Source organism: Crassostrea angulata, chromosome 6 (genome assembly GCF_025612915.1).
Source record: "Crassostrea angulata isolate pt1a10 chromosome 6, ASM2561291v2, whole genome shotgun sequence".
In the NCBI taxonomy this organism is placed as follows: domain Eukaryota; kingdom Metazoa; phylum Mollusca; class Bivalvia; order Ostreida; family Ostreidae; genus Magallana; species Magallana angulata.
Genome location: NC_069116.1, coordinates 51619458 through 51640881, shown reverse-complemented (window position 1 = coordinate 51640881; position 21424 = coordinate 51619458). Strand labels below are relative to the sequence as shown.

The 21424-nt window shown below is 36.1% G+C and overlaps 4 protein-coding genes across 4 annotated transcripts; 2 read left to right on the top strand and 2 right to left on the bottom strand.

Annotated features, from left to right (window-relative positions):
* The first annotated feature begins 96 nt into the window (after positions 1 to 96).
* Positions 97 to 1256, top strand: LOC128189664 (Bardet-Biedl syndrome 5 protein homolog). Its single transcript, XM_052861362.1, has one exon. It carries the CDS (start codon positions 137 to 139, stop codon positions 1157 to 1159), a length of 1023 nt encoding a protein of 340 aa, XP_052717322.1. The 5' UTR covers positions 97 to 136; the 3' UTR covers positions 1160 to 1256.
* A 507-nt stretch (positions 1257 to 1763) lies between these two features.
* Positions 1764 to 6093, bottom strand: LOC128189665 (EKC/KEOPS complex subunit TP53RK-like). The gene is made up of 2 exons (XM_052861363.1): positions 5854 to 6093; positions 1764 to 3741 (listed from the first exon to the last, which is right to left on the bottom strand). The coding sequence occupies exons 1-2, from the start codon at positions 6029 to 6031 to the stop codon at positions 3251 to 3253; spliced, it is 669 nt and encodes a 222-aa protein (XP_052717323.1). The 5' UTR covers positions 6032 to 6093; the 3' UTR covers positions 1764 to 3250.
* A 284-nt stretch (positions 6094 to 6377) lies between these two features.
* On the top strand, positions 6378 to 10927 carry LOC128190353 (ganglioside-induced differentiation-associated protein 1-like). The gene is made up of 5 exons (XM_052862376.1): positions 6378 to 6469; positions 6982 to 7183; positions 7967 to 8137; positions 8442 to 8642; positions 8956 to 10927. Exons 1-5 carry the CDS (start codon positions 6401 to 6403, stop codon positions 9279 to 9281), a joined length of 969 nt encoding a protein of 322 aa, XP_052718336.1. The 5' UTR covers positions 6378 to 6400; the 3' UTR covers positions 9282 to 10927.
* Positions 10928 to 13496: 2569 nt separating this feature from the next.
* On the bottom strand, positions 13497 to 17965 carry LOC128186485 (uncharacterized). Its single transcript, XM_052856262.1, has 2 exons — positions 17694 to 17965; positions 13497 to 17212 (listed from the first exon to the last, which is right to left on the bottom strand). Exon 2 carries the CDS (start codon positions 16669 to 16671, stop codon positions 14197 to 14199), a length of 2475 nt encoding a protein of 824 aa, XP_052712222.1. The 5' UTR covers positions 16672 to 17212; positions 17694 to 17965; the 3' UTR covers positions 13497 to 14196.
* Between the last annotated feature and the right edge of the window lie 3459 nt (positions 17966 to 21424).

Below are 21424 nucleotides of genomic sequence, written 5' to 3'. Positions count from 1 at the left end.
AATTTGGATTCCCGAAAATTTCAATTTGCGTTTGTGGAAATCTTATAAGTCATTTATATAAATTTTTCACAATAAGATATTTCCGGAAATAGGAAGGCCACGCAATCTTTAACGTCACCAACGAAACAGCGTCAAAATGGCGTCCGAAGGTCTATGGGAGGACAGAGATGTCCGTTTTGACATCAATCCACAGCAAATGAAGATGCGACCTGGTGAAAAACTGATTGATGCCCTGAATGCCGTTGAAGATACTAAAGGAAACAATGGAGATCGCGGTCGTTTGATGGTCACAAACCTGAGAATTATATGGCATTCCTTGGCTCTGCCCAGAGTAAATTTATCCATTGGTTTCAACTGTGTCATCAACATTTCAACAAAAACAGCCCAGTCAAAGCTTCGTGGTCAAACCGAAGCGTTGTATGTTTTGACAAAATGTAATAACACACGGTTTGAGTTCATCTTTACGAATCTCATTCCTGGTTCTCCAAGACTCTTTACAACTGTCATCTCCGTCCACAGAGCATATGAAACATCCAAGCTTTATCGCGATTTGAAGCTACGAGGAGCGCTCATTCACAACAAACAGCTTCGACTTTTACCACAAGAACAAGTTTACAACAAAGTGAATGGAGTGTGGAATCTCTCCAGCGACCAAGGAAATCTGGGGACATTTTTCATTACCAATGTTCGACTGGTTTGGCATGCCAACATAAATGAATCCTTCAATGTCAGCATTCCATACTTGCAGATGAAATCTGTAAAAATTCGTGATTCAAAGTTCGGACTTGCCCTCGTGGTCGAGAGTTCTCAACAGAGTGGAGGTTATGTTCTTGGGTTTCGAATTGACCCAACAGAAAAGCTACATGATGTTGTAAAAGAAATTCAGAGTTTACACAGAGTGTATAGTGCTTGTCCGATATTTGGTGTGGAGTTTGAGTCCGAAGAAAAAATTGAAGGAGCAGATGATATGGGGGTAGATTATCAGCAGGATGATGTTGAAATTGAGGCTGATAATTCCTCAGACGCCTATGCTGCATACTTTGCAGATGGAAACAAGGATAAAGACAGAGATCCAGTTTACTGTGAAGAGCTGGGACTTGCAATAGAAAAATTAAGAGATGGAATCACCTTGCAAGCTCTTTGGGATGTGCTTGCTTAAGTATACATGCTGGTTTATATAAGAGACCTTTCATCACTGTACATGTCTGTTTTAGTGTATTATTTAATAGATGTCCAATAAAATTATCAAAAAATTATATTGAACTCACAGTATAAACTAGCAACATTTGCAGTCATTGGTTAATATGCCCTTTCTTCTAAATACGTACAAAAATTACCACCTGGTAAGTTTTAATTTATTCATAAACCAGTATACTAGTGTGGAATCATTAAAATTTGTGGGGGCCAATTTTCGTGGATTGCTTAAATTTTACAGGTTCGTGGGGATGTAATTTTGTGTATTCTCGTATACCTACAAAAGGAAATATGACTTTATTGCTTAAATTTATTAATTCATGGAGGATGTTAATTCGCGGATAAGAGGTACCACAAATTCAACGAAAATTGAGCCACCACGAAATCTAATGATTCCACAGTATGCTCATTATGCTTAATATCGTACTTTAAAGCATAAAAGTTTCCACTTAAAATTACTGCTTACTTGTAAAATATTCATTAAGTCAATGAATGTAATATTAATGTAGTAGAACCTCAAAAAGATCCAGTGCTAGTGAAAATGTCATTCAGATAACACCTCTTTATTAAAAAGTCTCCTGGGAACTTTAAAGTACCAGCAAAATTGAAATCTACAGACAATATATGTAAATAATGTATTTCCTGTTGTTTTGCCAACCCTTTACTACCATTATGTGAGTTCCGCATAGCAGGTGTTTAAATGTGCTCACCAGAATTCCCTATTCTCTAACACAAATTTTGGTACATGCTTCAACAAAGTTGATGTTACTTTGAGATATTTTTGACAGTTTCTAGTTTCATCAGATAGACATGATGTTCAAATAGTCAACTGAATATAATACAAAATGTTACTTGTATGGATGAAAGATAAAGGGGAATAACTCCTCTCAAAATGGAAATAAAATTGCTTAACGATAGTGGATAAATGTGTTTCCTGTACTTATTAATAATTACATTTTATTCTAGAAGAAATATTTTTGCTCATCATAATTAAGCACTTGTTTTAATAGAATTAAGTGTACATGTTTGTATTTACTGAGTGATTATAAAAACTCGATCCTTCCTGAAAACTATAAACCTACACCAAGGGTCATCTATTTCCCAATTTTGTTGAGTTTTTCATGCTCATCAAAAATATGCACTCAGTTCGCCTGCTAAATGTCAGCAAGTTGAGGAGATTTTGAAATAGTTTATGAATGCTCACAATATCAGAAATAGAATTTCACCTTACACCAGATCCTTGATTCACTCAAATTTCAGGCAAGACCAAAATAACATTATTGTTTGATTGGAAATGCCTCCAGCCTCATTGAAATACCCCCGCTATTAAAAATTTATTAGCAAAAAATAGAGAACTTTCTTTTTATATTGTGATTTTTATTTTTCACCAATTTTCAATAAGTTAAACGTCAAGTTTGAAAAAAATTCCCTCCTTCCCTGCTGGGTCTAGAAACCTCCAGACGGCAATTCCAAACAAACATTTCTTTAAATATGGCCTAAATAAAAGAAATAGTGCATTCAGATATCGTGAGTTAAAACACTGCTGTGATGCCATTTCTTTGTTCCAGCAGTCTAAAATTTTACCTGTGACAGTTCAATTGTAGTGAGCTTCTTAACTTAAACATTGGACTGTCTCATGTAAATCAACAATGAAATTCAATGGCAGCATTTTAGGTACCATATATGCCTCAAACACTTCTGTATGAAAAATTATCAGACAGTTCTCCGCCCTAACAGGCCTTGTCTGTCTGATAATTTTTTCTACAGAACTGTTTTCAGCATATATCCATTACATACATCTGTAACTATGATATTAGTCATATCACAAAAATGACAACCAGCACAATGTATTATGTTGTACATGTTCTACATTTTAATTGTAAAATTATTAGCTCTGACCTCACAAATTAAAACAGAAAATTCTTAATAATATCTTTCTTCATGGTAATCAAATGAAAAAAGGTATGGTACACTTCAACATGTCTTGATGGTTTAAATATTTCAGTCACTAAATTTGAGAATAGCACATGTAATGCAGTCAATATTTTGTCTATGATCATCCCACCATGGTCCTCTTCCTGCCCCTCATTCTCACCTCCTCAAGTTTTGCTATGACATCTTTAGACCCTGTATCATTGCTCTTGCAGTAAGCCTTCAGTATAACATTGAATAACTTCTCTGTGTTTGGATGAGTGCTTATAAGTGCACGCTCTAAAACATACAAGTCAACTCCTTTGTCTTCCGACAGATTTTCAAAGAAACTTAAACCAAAATCAATAAGACAAAGTCTATTATTTGAGGGATCTCCTTGAAGAAGCATGTTTGAAGTTGTCAGGTCTCCATGTACAATGTTCTGCTTGTGCATAATACCCAGCGTGTGTCCGATGGTATTTGCAAGGGGAGTGAGAGTTTCTATGGCTTCTACTGCTGTCTTACTGCTCTGAACACTCTGAATGTAGTCCCTTACAGTTACGGAATCTAGCATTTCTTCCATGTAGATACAGGAGGAATCCATGTTCACAAAATACACAGTTGGAGTGAGGATACCTGTGAAAGATAAAAAAATATATCTCTAGCTGGAACATCTGATGGAAAAAAATAATAGAATCATTTTAACAAGAGCTTGAACATTATGTAGATTAGTCTGATGGCAATGTGACATAGTCCTATCTAATCCATTGCTTGCAACTAAGCCATGGCTCTTAGAAATAAATAAGATTTGCATGGGTTTGGAGCTAAGATCATGCAATTGGTGCATATTATGCTTGACACCAGCATCATTTTTAACTTGTTTTGATGCAAGTACCGTAATAGATAGTTATGTCCCACTTAAAGCCCACGGTCTTGTTAAAATGATTCTAAATCACAACAAGAGGGACAGAGAGAAAGAGAGAGACAGAGAGAGAAAGAGTGTGTGTGAACTTGTTGAATATACACTTGTACATGCATATGTACCTTTTTACCAACTTGCAAAATGAGCGGTCAGTGGGTTTTATAATTTTATTATAACAAACAAGTCTATAGCAAGTACTTAAATTCATCAAACCCTGAAACCTAACTTTAACATTAACAGGGACCTAGTTTAGACAGACAAGACGGGGATGCAGGAGAAAAATGGCTAGCAAAACCAGCTGTCTCCCTAATCAAATAAGGAGTTACTTTATATAGAGACAGAACAATAAAAAACTGTCATTAAAGTTATTGGTTATTGTATAAATTGGGCGTTACCAGGGTAATAGAAGTAAATCACATCCAGATTGGAATACTAATAATAATAAATATAAATAAAATCTCGATCTACCACACATGGAAACCTTTAAAAAAATAATTCAATTTTATTTCAGTTATAAAGTTTGAAGCATGCCAAGACTATAAAAAATGACTCCCTTCAGAAGAGTCAGAAAATTTTCTGACTGTCGTCTTATCCGAAGATTCAGTAGAGATAACAATGAATGAATTTTAAATAAAATGAATTATATAAAAGAGTAAAGAAAGAAACTTAGAATATTGCACAGTTTTAAACCATAAATGCATGGAATAAAGATCACAGAAAGAAAGATAATCAGATATACCCTGTCTGTTTATAGCGAGCGCAGCTCGCCGGCGCGCAGCGCCGGCTAGCGAAGCGAGCTCTAAGAACCAGTGTGCCCGGGAAAAAGAACGAGCTAAACCTACACTTCATCAAACAAAATTTTTTGTCTACGTCCCATAATGCTCTCTAATGTTTTCACCCGTGGTGCTATGCCAAAAATGGCCGACTTTTAACTCGTAATTTACGGTGACTGAATGTTTGAAGACACGTTTTTCCAACCGCATATGCTTTGGGGAGACTCAGAAGATTTGTCCTTCGTATTGAGTCGAGAAACGTAAACAAAGACGAACAAAGTCATGGATGACGTCACAGTGCACTCGCGCCGTATTTCCCGCGATAAATTTAGAGGTGGATCAAACATCTGTAATGAGTGTACTGGCTATTTCAGTATAGTCTGCGATACCTGCCTCCTTGACAAATGATTTGTTTTTAATCTTTTTTTATATAGAGATTTTATATATATATACTAGCAAGAGCCATACTAACTGTCATATCGATCCATTTTTAAGCTGATTGTGCATGCATGTACAGTAGGTAGGTAAGTATGTGAGTAGGGGGGGGGGATAAACAATAGGACATTTTGAACTAAATAAAAAGGAATAAAATGTAACAATAAACAGGTAAAAAAAAATATGTAGATATTGCATATAGTCAGACCATTAAATTTAAAAGTGGGAAATTACACATCTACAAACAGGTAACGGTCTCTCTCTCTCTCTCTCTCTCTCTCTCTCTCTCTCTCTCTCTCTCTCTCTGGGTAGGGGGTTGCGCTGTATGTATCATGACCATTAAAATTAGTACCTTTGGCATACTCATTGTAGAGCAATACTCTCAAAAAATTTTTGACGTTCGTTGATACCTAAATAAAACTATAAGTTGACAATGATGCAAGGTATGTGTAATTCTTGCTGCGCTCGCCAGAACGGTAGCACCGTAAAACATACTAAATTCATAAATAGAGTATATCTCTTTTTCCCCATACATTTAACGGTTTATTGATAGAAATTCAGAGGCCTTTGGTAAAGATATACTACATTTACTATAGCAAACAACTATAAGTGTCATACCACTCATCCTACATCTCAACATTGCCCTTATTTCAGACTTCACCCTTTGAGCTGTCAGTGATTTGTCAAGAATTGGGTGTCTGTATGATTTGCGAAATCGTTCTTTGACGATGCATGGCTTTCCATAAAAGTCCGTTTTATGAATCTTTGCTTCAGCACCTTGTTTCCACAATTCCATGTTGTCTCGCTCGCTCCTCGCATGAAATATTATGCTTACACTCTTTTTTCATTTTATTCAAATTCGATATTTTTGCCTTTAGTAAAACACAGATATGATAAAGATTAAATATTCTACCTTTTGAATCTCCAGAAACAAAAGAGCTAGGGATAAGTCATTAATTTAAAACCCTATAAAATATCATAGGCATCTCTATTTTATATATAAAATCCCAAAAATTGAAACGTATTCTAGTTGAATTATTTTTCAAACATTGACCAATTAAATGTTTTTTATTAATCGTTATGAATATAGATAATATTTTCTTTCAATGTTTAAATTTATATTAATAACTTCTCCTGGAGCACCTTGCAGACAGCTGCTTTTAGAATGGCACAATCCAAGGCAGAGAAAAAATTTACATTGTATTATTTTCCCACTTCATATTCTTCTCAAAAGGTAACCAATTTATTTATCGGGTAAATGATTTTAACTTGTCGATGATACTATCCACTGCTTAATTCATTTCAATGGACGTATAACGTTATGTGTTTGATCTTCACTATCTTGCCATGCACGTGAAGGTCAAAATGACAGAACTTCACTGTATTTACAGACTAGAAAAGTAAACAAAGTGTAATTAGAGAAAAAAGTGAAAATTGATGTGCCAACATTCAGCCGAGATTACTTTTATTTAGTTTTCTTTTGAGTCTTAATGACTGTTTATTTACTGTATTACCGCGGTACTACATATTGTTTGAAACATCTTTTATAACCAGGGAATGAATGAAAGGCAAATAACATCCAAGAAAACATAGTTTTACCATAGTTATTTATATAACTTTTTCTAAGAGAGAGAGAGAGAGAGAGAGAGAGAGAGAGAGAGGAGAGAATGAGAGAGAGAGAGTTTTAAGAGTTAAGTTTTATGACATAATTTTACATTTCTGGAATTATATTTTTAACAAATACAGGTACTGCTTGCTTTATTTGAGAAAGAGCTAACGTTCACCCCACGTCTTGTAAGTTTGTTTTCTGGACAACACAATCAACCATGGTATGTCAAACTAAATCCAGAGGGGGCACATGTTCCTGTTCTCAAAGATGAGGCAGCAGACATGATCATCAATGAGCCTGAAAACATTATGGAATATGTGGACAAATCCTCAGAAAATGGTAAAGAGTGGTTTATCTATTTAAGTTTTGTTGACAAAATGTGTTTCTAGTGATACTGGTATTATACATGTTAATTTATGCCCTCCAGCTACAGTGTATGCTTTACAAACTCATTTATTTTCTTAAGCAAAGTACAGTTGTCTTTTCAGTATCTCAAAATGATTCGTTTATAATTAAAGTAATTCACCATCAGAAACTCAGGGCTGGTCTTTCATATACACAAATACTGGTCATTGACCAATTTGTTAAACTTTCCTTAGTCCTAATTATGACCGTGCATGTATTTACTGTTTATAGTCAAGAGTGAAAATGATTATTCATAGACCTTAAAAAAATGTTCTTTAAAAACATGCTTCTGTTTATGAGGTTGCATTTGTGTTTTCATTTACATGAAAGTGTTAACTTCAGAAGGAGCTAAAATGAAAAAGAATGGGAATTATGAAATAGTGAAAAGTTCAGACCTTGGGTTTCTGACAATGGAAGTAACATACAGTGTTAATCAAACAGGAGGTTTACATAAACAAAATTTCATATTTATCTATAATAATTATTATCATGATTATGAGCTTTTTTTTTATTAGTTATTAGAGTTTAACTCTTTTATGTTAAATCTTTTAATTCAGCATGAAGTTTGTAAACAGATGTGGCATAAATTACACCTGGAGTAATAAATTAATTTTTTCTACAAGTTATGTTTAGGAAAAATCTAGCTCTGGACGCTTATCACGCCACAGTTTGAAACTGCAGGCTTTATAACATGTTGCATGTTTTTCATGTTCTCAGGTGAGACATTATTTCCTGATGAATCTTCAGAACTTGGAAAACAGGTTAGACAGCTTTGTAAGCGGTTGGATATGGTGGAAATGGACATTATAACCTATGGTATTATTTATCATCCACATCTGTCCGAGGCAGGGTGTCAGATTTCAGGGGCGGAGCAAAGGAGTATGAGGGGTCAGTATACTTCTTATCAATTAAAATCATGTTTGTTTTTTACTTAGAATTTATAAACATAATTGTTTGATATTATATAGTTAATTACAGTAAATCTAGTTAAAACTGGTGTACTGCCATATGAAGCTCTGGATGCTCAAAAGAATAGGCAGAATGGTAAAACCAGTGCATGTCTGCCCAATGCTAGATTATTAAGATGAGGAATGTAGCAATACAGTGTCTAGGTTGTGTCACATTTTTAGTTTTCATTTACTTGAAAAGTCTTTGTGGATATAGCAATAATTAAATTTATTTTTTTTTCCAGAGAATTTTGCAAATCGACTGAGTTACTTAACAGAGCTAGCAGCAGCTCATCCTGCACTAAGGGACAGCTACCTCACAAAAAGCCAAATTGCAGCTCAAAAATTTGACACCATAACAGATGAAGCCAAAGTTAAAGGTCACCTAGAGGCTCTTAAGCGTCTTATGAAAGATATCGAACAACAGCTGAAAGATCTGAAAGAGAGTAGGTCTTATTTGCTATGCATGAAATAAAAATATGAATTGCACAAAATATGAACTGGCCTGTGTAATTAAACAATTAAATTAGGTGACACTCTGAGCCAAAAAAATTAAAAGCTTTGCAATCATTTTATTTTTCCCTAGCTGTATCAAGTCAACTTTTAAAGATGATTTTGGTTCTTGATATGAATTATTAATTTAAAAGCATCAAAACTTAAAATAGAAGTAAAAACTAATAAACATGTAGGAATTTCCAAGGTATTTACAATGTGTAAAAAAAACACAACTAATGTATTATGATTGCTTTTTGTCTGCAGAGAATGGAGATGTGGCAGATGTACTATGGTTGTTTGGACCAATGTTTACGTCTGCCGATATCCACCTAACGGTTTTGTTAAACCGCTTGACTTTGCTAGGCATGGACAAATATTATTTCCCACCAGACCAGTGCCCTCACATTGACAGTTATTTCTCACAGGTGAAGAAGCGTCCCACTTATATACGACTGGAGAAAGAAATCTCAACTTTGAGACTCACTTTACTTTGGGAAAACCTCAAAGCCTGGTCGCCTTTCTTAGCAGGGGCTGCTGGGATAGGCGTAGTTGCGGGAGGAGCCTATCTAGTTTATAAAAAAAATAAATGAGGTAGACTTTAGGGACTTTCGAATGAACATTGTTGTAATATGGTATTGTAGAGAAAAAAAGAGTGTAGCACAAGTCCATAGAAGGGTTTAAATGTATGACTCGCTTTTACTGTGGATTTTTTCCTTAATATTCACCAGATCTTTCAGTTTAAAAATTTTGCATTTAAATCTTAATTGACATGTTGGTCCATTTTTTGATGAATTTTTAATGTCTATCAGTGCAATTTTAATATTATTTTATAGTTTTGGTGCTTCCATTGAACCTTTTTCTGTCATGTTCATTTTTTGGAAGTGTTTATGTTGAAATCAGTCGTGGTGTTCAAGATGTAGAGTAATGTTTGAGACATGTTTTACCATTTTATATATTTTAACTGAAACCAGTCCATTTTAGAACTGACTTTTTGAAAGGTCGATATACGTATGTTGTGAATAATTTATAAAGATAATGGATAATCATGGTGTTTTTTAAGGGTGGAGTAAGGGGATAGTGTTATGTACTGTTGGAACAAACATTAACCATTTAATTGTTAACAAGATTATTATTGGCATTATTTCCAGTATTTTTCAAGGTATGTCTAAGTACATACTACATAGCTGATGGAATAATCAGCTAATGGGTCTGGTCAAATCCCACATATTACAGATATCCTAGTCATAATTAAAAGTGTCTCTCTTCAGTCTATTCAATCGGAGATTTTAGACTTCTTGATTCTCTTGGCACTTACTTATTGCAACAAATAGTATTACGTGTAGTAGTATATAATTATGAACAAGGTGAACTACTAGTATACATAAACAGTTTTAAGGCTGAAATGTAGCCTCAATTTTGATTTTATAGATTTATTTTTGTCTTTCTTGCTCTGTCACCACCCCCTCCCACCCTCCCACTTTCAAAATTCCCTCTTTTCAAAATTGTTTGCTTTTAAAGAAATTTGATTTTTATCGTTGATGGAGTGTAAATGTTAAAATGGCTATTGCGTAATATAAGATATTATTTAAATTAATTATAAAAAATACAGGTATTCATTTTGGATACCATCATCTTCTCAAGTCAAGAGTTTAAGTTCTGATCAAACCCTTGTGAGGAGAGAAGCTGATCAGAAACTTGTAACTTGGGAAAATGGATTACCATATAGATGGAGATTTCTCTGTAATATTGCAGTACTGCACTAGGGCTTTTAATTTATGCCTTAAAATCTTTCTACAGTAATCCAGGTATGGGATACTAAATATTGTTCTTAATTCTAATGCAACCAAAAAGGTAAAATGATGCACTTGAGCCATTCAAAGTAACTGTAGGCATTAGATTTGCAGGAAAATTGTATGGTCTATTTACAGGTTGTGTTTACATTCTGAGCATACCTATAGTATTGATATTTTACACACAAATACTATTTACTGTTACTTACATTGTACATTTATATAGTATTGTATTTATAACTGATCTTTTCAAACAGTTGTAGCATGCAACGAGATTCTGTTCCATTTTCAAACTGCTGATTTACGAAAGTTTTAGAGACTGACAATGACTGTAGGAGAGTACTGTGTATTATTCCTCTCCTTTTTTTTGTCGTTGCTTTTTTGTTTCAGTTTTTGTGATGTATTGTGATAGTTATTGTTATAACAGAATAAACTTACAAGTTCAAGGATGGTGTTGGTCAGATCCATTCAAACTAAATGTACATGAAACTGGTACCTCGTATAAGTTTTTCCACTCTGGTTAAAGTCAACTTGTAGATAATCTAATATTATTATACAATACGTATGATACAATATTATATAATATACAATATTGTATCATACGATACAATATTATATATTGCAATATCATATATTTACATTTTCCAGTGTTTTGCCTGTGATAACACTACGTAACGATTTTGTACTACATAACTCATAATACAAATGGCGGCAAATTGAGGCGCCAGCGGGGTTTGCTTATTTATATTGTCACGACAGCCGTCGTGACTGTTCAGTCAAACACAACAGAATTCGTTTTATATTTACAATTTTTATATAAAATAAAACCAAACAAATATACATATTATAAACAATAAGATATTTAAGCTTTCTGATGTCCATAGTCTTCGTCACAGGCATGTAGAAGAGTAGTGGATAGATATGGCATGGCGTGAGACAGTGGCGGACAGGTATTACCACGGCGATGGACTGCCAGAAACTGGATAGGGACCTTATTAAATTAAACAAATAAACATATTTTGAGTTACATGATTAATATACCTTACATAAACATAGGCTAAGTCGCACGGACTTAAAATATAACATTATGGCAACAACAGCACGCCATACAATAGCACGAAACCACAGCGAATACGATCACTGCATAACGTTAAGAGTATCACACTACTTAACACAGAAAAACCACGTCAAAACGATATACAAATACTCCGTACTACACGGACAATATACAAGTACACCGAACTACACGGCAAAAATACAAGTATATCATGCATTTATATCGCAATATAAAGCACACACACTCGACACGTGACCACACAGGAACACGCGCGAGCAAGCACCTATGTTTAACAGTTCTACCTCGTAAAACCAGTATATCAAAAGTAACAAAAAATACTTAATATAAACTCCACAGTAATGTAAAAAGACTGAGCCGTAGTTCAATTACAAAAGTATAAAATAGTTTAACTTACCCCTAATAGGAGAAAGGGTTACTCAAAACCTTAGCTGCTCATACCTGTCATGGGGAAAACGTGGCCACTGTCTGCCAGTTCTGCAATGCGGCAGTTTAAATAAAGTAATCGAACAATAGAAAAGAACTGACCAATACGTACTATAGCTGACACCGTGTCCAGAGAGGTACACTACGGGTAAAAAAAACTAGTTACACAGGAACGTTAAAGAGGGTCCCTACAGGATACTAATATGTAAACAAAAACAAATACAATACCAGTAGATACTGATTTGTGACAACACCTCCCCAAACAAAAAAAAGTTCGAAGAACTTTTAAACGAAAAATAAAATTCAAAAATACTTATGCAAAAATCTACAAAAATATATTTACAAACGACTTAGACAGTCGGCTCCAACATTATCTGAGCCCTTAATAGATATAATTCGAAATCTATAAGGTTGTAATAATAATGCCCATCGCATCAATCGAGCATTGGATACTTTAGCTTGTGTCAAGTATACTAACGGTTGATGATCTGTTTCTAAAAGAAACTCCCTTCCGTATAGATATCGCAGGAACTTTTGCACTGACCATACTATCGCCAAGCACTCTTTCTCTATCGTGGAGTAGTTGACTTGCCCTTTAGTAAGTTTCTTGCTGGCATACGCGACCGGCTTCTTTACACCATCCTCGTACTGAAGTAACACTGCGCCAACTCCCAAATCAGAAGCGTCTGTCTGTAAAATAAACGTTTCATTCAAATTTGGCAATTTCAAAACAGGCGTTACCATAAGCGCCGATTTGAGGGCTGTAAAGGCATTCTCCTGTGCTTCACCCCACACCACCTTGTTTGATAGGCCCTTCTTGGTAAGATCTGTCAGTGGTGCTGCCACAGCAGAAAAGTTTGGTATGAACTTGCGATAGAATCCTACCAGACCGAGAAAAGAACGTACTTGCTTCTTTGTAGAAGGTCTTGCGAAATTCGAAATAGCTGACACTTTGTCCGGAAGTGGTCGAAGTTCCTCGTTTCCTGCAATATGCCCAAGACACTCAAGACTTTTATATCCTATGAAACATTTGCTAGGTTTAACAGTAAGGTTTGCAGCACGAAGTCTCTGTAAAAAGTCTTTCATAACACAAACATGCTCTCGAAACGTACGAGTAAAAACAATGACATCGTCAATAAAGTTATCAACACATTGCATCCCTTCAAGAAGTTTTCTCATAAGGCGACTAAAACTAGCAGACGCATTGACTAACCCGAACGGCATCACTGAAAATTGGTACAAACCCATCGGAGTCTGGAACGCTGTGATCTCCTTCGAAGATTGCCCCAATGGTAACTGCCAGTAGCCCTTAGAAAGATCGAATTTAGATACATATCTACAACCTGACAATTGAACAAAAATGTCATCAGCGTTAGGGATTGTTTCAGCATCAAAAACAGTGATTTTATTGATTGCACGAAAGTCAATACAAAATATATTGGTCCCGTCCTTCTTCTTCACAATAACTATGGGTGAACAATATGGACTTGATGACGGTTCAATAACGCCTGCTTCTATCATCTTCCGCACTTCTTCACACACGGTATCCCGGGAAACGAAAGGAAGAGGATATGGCTTCGTACGAACTGGTTCATTTGTCGTCAACTTGATGTCGTGGACTCCCAAAGTCGTCACACCAGGAACATCTGATAAAACATCTTCAAAATCGTCAAGTAATGTTCGTATTTCAGTCTTTTCTTCTTCAGAGAGTTCATCACTTACTGTAACTTCCCTAGCACCTTCTGTTCTTTTCTGTCCCGGAGAATCACACAGCTCATCTTCACCATCGTCTTCGTCGTCAGCAAGATCTACGACTGCAACTCCTGCAATTCCTAAAACACCTGCATCATTCTCATTGTCTCTGTCAATGTATAATTTCAACATGTTTGCATGAAATGTTTTAGTTTTACCGTCCATGTTAATTCTGTAATCTACATTACCAACTTTTTCAAGTATTTCATACGGACCTCTCCATTGCAATAAAAGTTTATTGTTTGATGTCGGCAACAAGACTAGTACCTTTTCACCCACTTTCATATCTCTCTTCTTCGCACGTTTGTTGTAGTTGACGCGGTACCGTTGTGTTGCCTTTTCCAGGTTCTCCTTGGCCATCGTGCACGTTGACTCGAGCCGCTCTTTGAGATCTACAATGTATTGATAAGTAGTACGAACTTCAGGATCATTTACCTCTTTAGTCCAGAGTTCACGCAAAATTCACATCGGTCCTCTCACTGTTCGTCCATACACCAGTTCAAAAGGCGAGAAACCTAAACTTTCTTGAGTAGCGTCACGGTATGCAAATAAAGCTGCTGATAAATACTTGTCCCAATCCTTCGGTCGTTCTGCACATAAACGCCGTAGAATCTGTTTCAGCGTCCCATTGAAGCGTTCAACAAGACCATTGCACATCGGGTGGTAAGGTGTAGTCGTAAGCTGCCTAAAAGAAAGAAGGCGACTCGTCTCTGCCATCAGCTCTGACGTAAATTGCGTACCCTGGTCCGTAAGCATTTCTTTCGGAACTCCAATTCTACAAAATATATCAATCAAAGCTTCAGCAACTTTCTCTGTCTCTATACCTTTAAGTGCTACAGCTTCCGGATAACGAGTAGCAAAGTCCACCAGCGTCAAAATGTAGCGATTGCCCCGGTCCGTAGCTGGCTGTATCGGTCCTATCAAGTCCACTGCTACACGTTGAAAAGGGACGTCGATAATCGGCATTTCACCTAGAGGAACCTTTGTTGTCCTTCCTTTGGGAGTCGTTCTCTGACAAATGTCACACGATCTGCAATAACGACGCACATCTGCCTGCACCCCAGGCCAATAGAATTCAGACATAACTTTATAAGCTGTCCTACTTGAACCTAAATGTCCAGTCATTAATGAATCGTGTGCAAGAGACATTACTTTGTTTCTCAAAGGTTTTGGCACAATAAGTTGAGATATTTTCTTATTATTTTCAACTGTAGGTGATTGAAAAGATCGATAAAGAATACCGTTTTTCCGGAAGAATCGGACTTTGCTGCTTTCGTCTGCAGGTTGTTCAGCTAGCTGCCTTATCTTGTGCAATGATTCATCTTCACCTTGAGCTCTGATGACGTCATCTGGACTAAACGCAAGTTCTGGACCAATTATGTCAGGTACATGAAGAGGTTTGTCCTTCTTACCTTCCCGCTTCGCCTGCTGACGCGTCATCACCGCATTCACCTGAATCGGCTTCCAGTTTCGATCTGGATCAGATGGGTCTCTGGCTTTTGGGATGTTTCCTATTATAAGCTCAAATAGAGGATTTTTCAAACACCAAGCATCAACTTCACCCACAAAATATGGCGTATCAATACTCACACGAGCTATAGGTGCCTCAATCTGCGATCCATCTGCAAGGATACAAAGCCGCTTGTTCCCTGTCAGTTGCTCCTCTGGAACTAACGCTTGACGAACAACAACCCCATTACACCCCGTGTCTCTCAACACTTTCACAAAATGTTCATTAAGTATACCATCACTTGTAGGCAAGCTACCTACTGATGCACAAGCGTTATAAGAAGTGTTCAGTATACTAAAATTGTTTGCTGCGGATACGGATGAGGTAGTAGTTACTGTAGTAAATGCAGCGCACTTGCCTGGATTACTGTAATCCGAAGATCCTTTCCCGTCGACTGCCATCCCAACAGAATTCCGTCCCTTTGAACACTGATATGAGAAGTGGCCTGGTTTTTTACACTTGTAGCACGTAATATCCATCCTTGCTTTGGGTGGTTGATCTTTGGGGTTCCCTGCAGTTTCCTTCTGATCCCGCTGAAGCTGAGGTCTGGATTGGCTAGAATTCTGAGAATCAACTGATGTGTCCTTTTTGCTAGAATTGACTAAGGTTTGAATGTTAGCACATCTTGCCTCCTTATATTGATCAGCCAAAGCACACATATCTTGTATATTATTGGGAATGCGTTCTTTAAGAAACAAAATCAAGTCTTTGTTGCATACTGATAGAAATTGATCACGAAGTACTAAGTCATATAGTCCTTGAAAAGTCTTGTTCACTTTCCCAATTTCTATCCATCTGTCGAGATAGCTCGCTAATCTAACAGAAAACTGGGTAAACGTCTCACCTCTCTCTGGGCGACATCTGCGAAAATGCTGTCTAAACCCATCCTCGGTTTTCTCGAAACGTTTCAACAGAGCTGCCTTCAGGGTTGCATAGTCTAGGGCCCTCTCTTGTGGCAGAAGAGAGTATACGTCCAACGCTCTTCCCCGTAGCAACGCACTAAGGTTTACCGCCCACGTTTCGCCGCTCCACTTCTGTGCTGTAGCATAACGCTCAAAACGACGTAAATATGAATCAATATCATCTTTTGTTTCTTCAAAGAAAGGCATTTTAGGCACTTTAGCAGAAGCATTACTAGAAATATCAGCTTTAGTTTCTTGTAACTGTTGTTCAAGCTTAAGTAACGTCTCTTTGTACTTACTTTCAGCTTCAGCAATACCTTTAGCTTCCGCTAACTTCATCCTCTCCAAATCCAGTTCTTCTCTCTTCAGCTGATACTCTCTCTCCTCTTTCTCCTTAGATCTCTCTGCTGCTCTCAACTCCCGATAATGAGTTTGCTGATCCAAGATGAATTTCTGAAGGTCTGTCCCCTTCAACTCCATCTTTCTCCCGTGTTCTGTTAGCTCCTGTAGTGTTGGCGACTCCATCTTAACTACGCTAACTAACACAACGATCAACAAAATAATCTTACAAAAGAAAAAGCGTAAATAAAAACAATGCTTCTAGTATCAATATACCTGACCTCTCAACACTCGAGAGTTATTTCATATACACAACCTGAGCAACCTTTCTCCGTTCGGGGCCCTTCCATATATCAACGCCACAAAAAAAATCTGCCATTCCACTGAAAAATATAACAGAAGTATAAGTTCTTAAGAACAATATTCAAAATAAACTACAAAAAAAATGTGTTGACTGAACAGCTATCCCACTTCTGACACCATTTGTCACGACAGCCGTCGTGACTGTTCAGTCAAACACAACAGAATTCGTTTTATATTTACAATTTTTATATAAAATAAAACCAAACAAATATACATATTATAAACAATAAGATATTTAAGCTTTCTGATGTCCATAGTCTTCGTCACAGGCATGTAGAAGAGTAGTGGATAGATATGGCATGGCGTGAGACAGTGGCGGACAGGTATTACCACGGCGATGGACTGCCAGAAACTGGATAGGGACCTTATTAAATTAAACAAATAAACATATTTTGAGTTACATGATTAATATACCTTACATAAACATAGGCTAAGTCGCACGGACTTAAAATATAACATTATGGCAACAACAGCACGCCATACAATAGCACGAAACCACAGCGAATACGATCACTGCATAACGTTAAGAGTATCACACTACTTAACACAGAAAAACCACGTCAAAACGATATACAAATACTCCGTACTACACGGACAATATACAAGTACACCGAACTACACGGCAAAAATACAAGTATATCATGCATTTATATCGCAATATAAAGCACACACACTCGACACGTGACCACACAGGAACACGCGCGAGCAAGCACCTATGTTTAACAGTTCTACCTCGTAAAACCAGTATATCAAAAGTAACAAAAAATACTTAATATAAACTCCACAGTAATGTAAAAAGACTGAGCCGTAGTTCAATTACAAAAGTATAAAATAGTTTAACTTACCCCTAATAGGAGAAAGGGTTACTCAAAACCTTAGCTGCTCATACCTGTCATGGGGAAAACGTGGCCACTGTCTGCCAGTTCTGCAATGCGGCAGTTTAAATAAAGTAATCGAACAATAGAAAAGAACTGACCAATACGTACTATAGCTGACACCGTGTCCAGAGAGGTACACTACGGGTAAAAAAAACTAGTTACACAGGAACGTTAAAGAGGGTCCCTACAGGATACTAATATGTAAACAAAAACAAATACAATACCAGTAGATACTGATTTGTGACATATATTTAAATATTTAATCGAACAATGGCTTAAAATTATATAAATATAAGTAATAAGGAATCATTCTTTGAATATTATGAGGTGATAATTTCGGTCGTGGCGTGATCAAATCTATCATAGAGCCCTTCGGGCTTTATTGGATTTGATTCCTTATTCCTTATTTGTAACAGTATCATGTGATGATAAAATTAAATAAATAATACAATATCATATTATACATTATTATGCCTTCTGTCAGTTTTTCACTATACATTCAATACTCATCTATTTTCACATAGTATCAAAGGATTTATATAGCGTAAGCATACTATGCCGAAATAGAGCACGGAACGAAAATCTTTCAAGCGCCGACAGCGGGATTCGAACTCACGACGCTAAAATCATTCAAGCTTGAAGCCCAACGCGTTACCGCTACGCTAAATTAGCCGTTATTATAATTAACGGTATTTATATATATAAAACGTAGATATATACGACTGACATCAAGCAATGAAAATTATTCATTTTTCCAAAAACACTTCATTATTGACGGTAATTTTAAAGTTAAAGTTTCCTATAAACTTTTGAACAAATTGATTGAACAATTTTCAAAGAAATTCTACATGAGAATCACAAAAACGCTTTTTTAAATGACGCTTGAAAAAGAATGTTCAAGAAAAGAATTCAATGAGATTTCGTCTGCTAAACATTTTCGAGTTTTCTCGGTAAGGCCAAACGTCTCTCATTTCTTGAAAACAACATAAACCTTTGTTGACTTTTTATTGTACAACAACTTGTTGATTAAATAAACAATCAAATCAATTGATTAATTTGAAGAAGAAAAAAAACGCTTGCTTTTCCAGTGATTATTTTTAGCGACTTGTCAACACTCGAACGTCACAGCTACTTATACCAAAGCACGTCAGTATATTCAACAGTCGGCATAATAATAACAATAGTGTTGTGTTGTGCATGTACTATGCCTAAACAGTAGTCAGGGTTTGATACATAAGATATCACCTGCAACAAAAACTTTAACCAGCTCTAAAAACTTTAACCTCCTCCAGCATCTAAAACCCATAGCTCAAATTCAGCATTCAAGCCTGTCTGGTGCATCAATATCATAAACCCACAATCTGTGCAAGTTTGATGAAGTTTTGACCAGTAGTAACTAAGACATAATCATCAGAGGGCACCTGCAACAAAAACTTTAACCAGCTTTAAAAACCTTAACCTCCTCCAGCATCTAAAACCCATAGCTCAGATTTAGCATTCAAGCCTGTCTGATGCATCAGTATCATAAGACACACCATCCATGCAAGTTTGGTGAAGTTAGGACCAGTAGTTACTTAGATATAATCATCAGAGGGCACCTGCAACAAAAACTTTAACCAGCTCTAAAAACCTTAACCTCCTCAAGCATCCGAAACCCATAGCTCAGATTTAGCATTTAAGCCTGTCTGGTGCATCAGTATCATAAGACACACCATCCGTGCAAGTTTGGTGAAGTTTTGACCAGCAGTTACTTGGATATTGCTATCAAAGGGCACCTGCAACAAAAACTTTAACCTGCTCCAAAAACCGCAACCTCCCCCAGCATCTGAAATTTAGGACCCAGATTCAGCATCCAAGTCTTTCAAGTCCACAAGTAGGTCTAGATACATCATCCATGCAAGTTTGGTGAAGATAGGACAAGTAATAGCGAGCGCAGCTCTAAGAACCAGTGTGCGCGGGAAAAAGAACGAGCTAAACCTACAGTTCATCAAACAAAATTTTTTGTCTACGTCCCATAATGCTCTCTAATGTTTTCACCCGTGGTGCTATGCCAAAAATGCGGTACATAGAATTACCGAAATACCCGCGATTTACCGAAATACCCGGTGAAAACACCGAAATACCCTTCAAAAACACTACAACGCCATTAAGAGTGTATGTCTAGTATTTTATATAGATGGTTTTGTATATAAAGTTAATTTTTTTAATAAATGTATATTTATTATAATACTTGAACTTGTGTTACATACGTGTGCAAGAGAAAGGAGCAATATTCTGATAGTAATTAATTTTTAAAATAGTTGCTATTTTTATAGTTGCTTCAACTCTATATGGATTTTTGATGATTATTATATTCTTAGATATTTTATTCTGGGAATAAAATTTCACACCTCTATTCGAGTGAAAAGCAATTCATGCAAGAGTTATCGTTCTTAACCCAATGTATACACGTTAAAAATCGCTATTTATGTCAAAATACTTACATTATCAAACTGAAAATTAGGGAAATACATTTAAACACTTAGATTTAAACTATGATGTTAAATATTTGTGCTAAAATGAGGCATTTCTGTGTTTTTGAAGGGCATTTCGGTAAATCACGGGTATTTCGGTAATTCTAGTTACCCCCAAAAATGGCCGACTTTAAACTCGTAATTTACAGTGATTTAAAGTTTGAAGACACGTTTTGAGTACCGCATATGCTTTGGCGACACTCAAAAGATTTGTTACATGCTTCCATACCTCCGTATTGAGTCGAAAAACGTAAACAAAGACGAACCAAGTCATGGATGACGTCACAGTGCACTCGCGCTATATTTCCCGCGATAAATTTAGAGGTGGATCAAACATCTGTAATGCGTGTACTAGCTATTTCAGTATAGACTGCGATACCTGCCTCATTGACGTATGATTTGTTTTCAATCTTTTTTAATATAGAGATTTTATGTATATATATATTAGCAAGAGCCATACTTTACTGTCATATCGATCATTTTTTAACCTAATTGTGCATGCATGAGTAGGGAGGAAATAAACAATAGCACATTTTGAAATAAATAAAAGGAATAAAATGAAAAAATAAACAGTTTAAAAAAATTATGTAGATATTGCATATAGTCAGACCATTAAATTTAAAAGTGGGAAATTACACACCTACAAACAGGTACCGGGCTCTCTCTCTCTCTCTCTCTGGGAAGGGGGTTGCGCTGTATGTATCATAACCATTAAATTTAGTACCTTTGGCATGCTTATTGTAGAGAAATACTCTCTCAAAAATTCTTTGACGTTCGTTGATATCTAAATAAAACTATATATAAGATGACAATGATGCAAGGTATATGTAATTCTTGCTGCGCTCGCCAGAACGGTAGCACCGTAAAACATATTAACTTAGATACAGGACCTACAACAAAAACTTTAACCAGGTCCGGATGCCGACGCCGGGGGTATAGCATTTTTTTTTTTAAGTATTTTTTTAAAGGACTTATGAGGGTATCTATTGGCATGGCACTGTTGGAATAACAAGGCTGCCCATATATCCCAATTTGGATTGTGTCTTTTCAAAAAATGTATGGAGGGCCTATAAAAGTAGGTCTTTAAGACTTGAATATAAAAGAAAGTAAAATTATAGATCTTTCTTTGAATACATTTAATAGTTATCTGTTGACAAAGTCATAAATACATGTACCGAATAAAAA

Excerpts from the sequence above, each read along its gene's own strand:
- LOC128186485 (XM_052856262.1), bottom strand. The coding sequence starts at position 16,671 with ATGGAGTCGCCAACACTACAGGAGCTAACAGAACACGGGAGAAAGATG.
- LOC128189664 (XM_052861362.1), top strand. The coding sequence starts at position 137 with ATGGCGTCCGAAGGTCTATGGGAGGACAGAGATGTCCGTTTTGACATC.
- LOC128190353 (XM_052862376.1), top strand. The coding sequence starts at position 6,401 with ATGGCACAATCCAAGGCAGAGAAAAAATTTACATTGTATTATTTTCCC. Across the intron at positions 6,470-6,981 it reads CTTCATATTCTTCTCAAAAG|GTACTGCTTGCTTTATTTGA; the intron begins GTAACCAATTTA and ends TAACAAATACAG. Across the intron at positions 8,643-8,955 it reads GCTGAAAGATCTGAAAGAGA|AGAATGGAGATGTGGCAGAT; the intron begins GTAGGTCTTATT and ends TTTTGTCTGCAG.
- LOC128189665 (XM_052861363.1), bottom strand. The coding sequence starts at position 6,031 with ATGGAATTGTGGAAACAAGGTGCTGAAGCAAAGATTCATAAAACGGAC. Across the intron at positions 3,742-5,853 it reads GTTGAGATGTAGGATGAGTG|GTATCCTCACTCCAACTGTG; the intron begins GTATGACACTTA and ends TATCTTTCACAG.